The sequence below is a fragment of the Arachis ipaensis genome, chromosome B07 (genome assembly GCF_000816755.2).
Source record: "Arachis ipaensis cultivar K30076 chromosome B07, Araip1.1, whole genome shotgun sequence".
Lineage (NCBI taxonomy): Eukaryota > Viridiplantae > Streptophyta > Magnoliopsida > Fabales > Fabaceae > Arachis > Arachis ipaensis.
In genome coordinates this window covers 82,097,868-82,101,170 of record NC_029791.2, presented here as the reverse complement: position 1 = coordinate 82,101,170, position 3,303 = coordinate 82,097,868, and the positions used below count along the sequence as shown (strand labels likewise).

The 3,303-nt window shown below is 28.7% G+C and overlaps 1 protein-coding gene across 1 annotated transcript in view; it reads left to right on the top strand.

Moving 5' to 3' along the window:
• The window catches only part of LOC107609291 (fimbrin-2), a 9,587-nt gene continuing 8,586 nt past the window's right edge, over window positions 2,303-3,303 (top strand). The window contains exons 1-2 of the mRNA XM_016311180.2: window positions 2,303-2,737; window positions 2,834-3,004. Coding sequence (XP_016166666.1) covers window positions 2,651-2,737; window positions 2,834-3,004 — 258 coding nt within the window. The 5' untranslated portion in view covers window positions 2,303-2,650. The remainder of the gene's footprint in view (window positions 2,738-2,833; window positions 3,005-3,303) is intronic.

Sequence of the window (3,303 nt, the reverse complement as noted above, 5' to 3'; positions counted from 1 at the left end):
AAAGCTTGCCTACCATTTTAAATTCGAATAAGTGAATACCACTGGTTACTAGGTAAAGGTTCAAATCGCAAGATACCTCTACTAAAAGCATAAAACTTCCAGAATAATAGAATTGAAAAGAAATTTTGAAAATGGTGGGGATTGTGAGATATATTTTCAAAATATGTGAAAAGCTATTTTGAAGAGTTACATCTCTTCATAGAGTTGTGACTTAATCAAAAGTTATGCCTGTTAAAAAGTTGCAACTATTTGAATAGTTATGTCTGTTGAAAGGTTGTAACTATTTGAAAAGTTGTGTCTGTTGAGTACGTAGCTGCATGTACTCCATCTCTATAAATTTTTCTCATTTCATTATTGCTAGTGAATCCATCTCAACACTTTCTTTATGCGCAAAAGAAAGAATAGAGAATATTATTCTGTAAATTATCATTTAGTGTAAGGCTTGACTGTGTGAATGCATAAACAAGTCAAGTGTTCTTCATTGTATCCTACAGAAAATTTGCCAGTAACCCATTTTGCACACCATTGTATATTGGTGGGAGCGAATTAAGCCTAAAAAAAGTGTGTGTAACACACGCCTTGAAGAATTGTGCTATTTGATTCACTATCCCCTTCTCTCTTAACTCACAAGTTTTATACTGATTCACTATAAATAATATATGAGTGTATAATTTTAAATTCTATTAACTCATTAATTTGAGATTTATCATGAAGGTGCACTGATCAACCTACTGTTATGACTTCTCTTTTACTATTTTAGATGAAATTATTGACATTTTAGGTTTAAGTGAATAACTGATTTAATATCTTATTTAATTTTTGTGTATATTAATATGTACAATATAAATAAAATAATTTTGGACTTAATACGTTAAATGTTAGTATATTAATACACTTAAAAAAATAAAGAGTGCAGCATTATGTGAAATTAACTTCTTGTTAAAAATAAAAACAAAAAACAAAAAATTAAATAAATGATAATACACTTTAAATCTAAAAATTTAAAACTTAAACCTTACAAAATCATAATAATTATAACCCTAATTTTATTTTTTAAAATTTTTCCCACACAAAGAATTAACAAAACATGGGATTGAATTGTAAGGAATGGCGAAAATATCTTTTCCTTCTAAATGCTTTCAACCATCTTCAATATAAATTAAAAGAGAATTGGACTATAACTAAATATACTATATTTATTGCACTATAATCAGAAAATAAAATGGACAATTTGATACTTTGTTGATATATTCCACCCAATTGTCATGGATTTTGATCCTCTAAATTTTGAATTTTATTTTAGAGAATAAAATGTGATTTTCTACTATTTATTTCATAGGTGGGATCAAGAGAAAATATAAAAGAAAAAGCATTTAAAGATAAGAAATCACACTTTATCCTCTAAAATAAAAATTCAAAATTTAGAGAATCCAAATTCAACTATCATACTTTTAACTAAATGTGTTTTTAATAAAATATTCATTTCATAGTATGACTTTTTTCTAATTTTTTGTGGTAATAAATATTTTATTCAATAAATATATTTCATTAGTTAATATTTCAATTATATTACACAATATAAATAAATTGATTATTGATTTATTACAAAACAATTATTTCAATAAACTCAAAATATATACATTAAAAAATTATTAATTATTATTTATTAAATCAGTTGTGAATAGATGTTTTTTAATATATCAGAATAAAAATTATTGATTACAAATCTCAACTTAATATGGTTATTTAAACGGTGAACAATTTTTTTACAATATTAAAATATATAAAATCGTGCATTCCTTATTAAAAGGCTTGGTTACAAGGCTTTACTATCTCACATATGACTCCATCACAAATATTACTAGCCATTGTTAGGACAAACTCTGCCAAGTTTAGTCAAGCTGCTCCCTACACAAGGAAAGAAGAGTTAGGTATCGAATAACCATTCTACAAATGAGAATATCTTTATCTCTTTATGAAATAACATCTGTATGCTATAATCCACCAAAAATTTATGTTAAATATAATTTAGAACTTCAAAACTCCTCCTTTTTATATGGTTTTCTGTTTTTTTTTTATACCAGTTAATCAAGTCCCGTAATACAATAAATTAACAACTTCAACCATAACACTTGAGTTTTTGACATTACGAGAGTTTTTTATTTTTTTATTTTTTTGGTTCTTGAGATTACGAGAGCTTAAATGAATTAAAAAAAGACACGGGATTAAACTTTGAAAATAATGTCTTATTTCTCTAACGGCAACAAAGGGCCCCTCGCCAGTGTTACAAGGAACTTAGAAGTTAGGACTTAGTGTACAAGGACCTTCTTGCAATAATTTGAATTTTCTCTCTCTCCTAAACAACTTTGAAATATGACAGCTCTTCCCTGTCCCAAAGTGTTTGCTCTTCTTCTGCCTTCTTTTCTAACACACTCTCCTACCCGTTCCTACTTTTTAATAAGCTTAATGGATATTAAGAGAAATGGTAAAGGGAAAGCGAAAGCTAGTAAGAGAAAAAATAGATCAGATACATAGGCTGCTTTTTCTTCCGAGTTCTGATCTCTCATCGCCCCTATAATTCTTTTGCATTAGGAAGGATCATAAAACAGGAGAACCAAAAGAAACTAATTCAAATAAATAAATAAATAACATGTCTAGTCATTGGGGCATTCTTGTTTCAGATCCATGGCTCCAAAACCAGTTCACTCAGGTGGAGCTTCGCAGCTTAAAATCCCAAGTAAGTTTTCATGCTTTGTTGTAAATGTTTTGAGTATCGCTTTCTTCATCGCATCATTGATTATTTTCTAATGATTGTTTGTGGATGTGGGGGCAGTTTGTAAGCATGCGGAGGGAGAATGGGAGGCTTACTATTGGCGACTTAGCGTCCAAGATGTCAAGGATGAAAGTTGTGGGAGAAAATCTAAGTGAGGAAGAGAGAGCATCTTACCTCAACAATTTGTATCCCAACACTGACGATGATGTCGACTTTGAGTTGTTTCTCAAGGTATCTTCTTGTTATTATTGAACTGGATTCAGTGTAATCCTTTCAAGTATCAAATCCTTTATTTATTTATTTTTTATTAGAAGAACTATATCCACACAACAGATCGCGTTTTAGTTCTATCATTTTCCTGATCTCTTCCAATCTTTCATATCCGTTCATTTTCGTATGTCTCGGAATTGAGAGTCGGGACTCAGAAAATGTAAGAAATTAAAGAAACTGAACTCACATGAAAAATCAAAAAAATTTTTTAAAAACTATGATTGTCATTCTTTTAAAAAAAGATATTTTAATCTAATAGA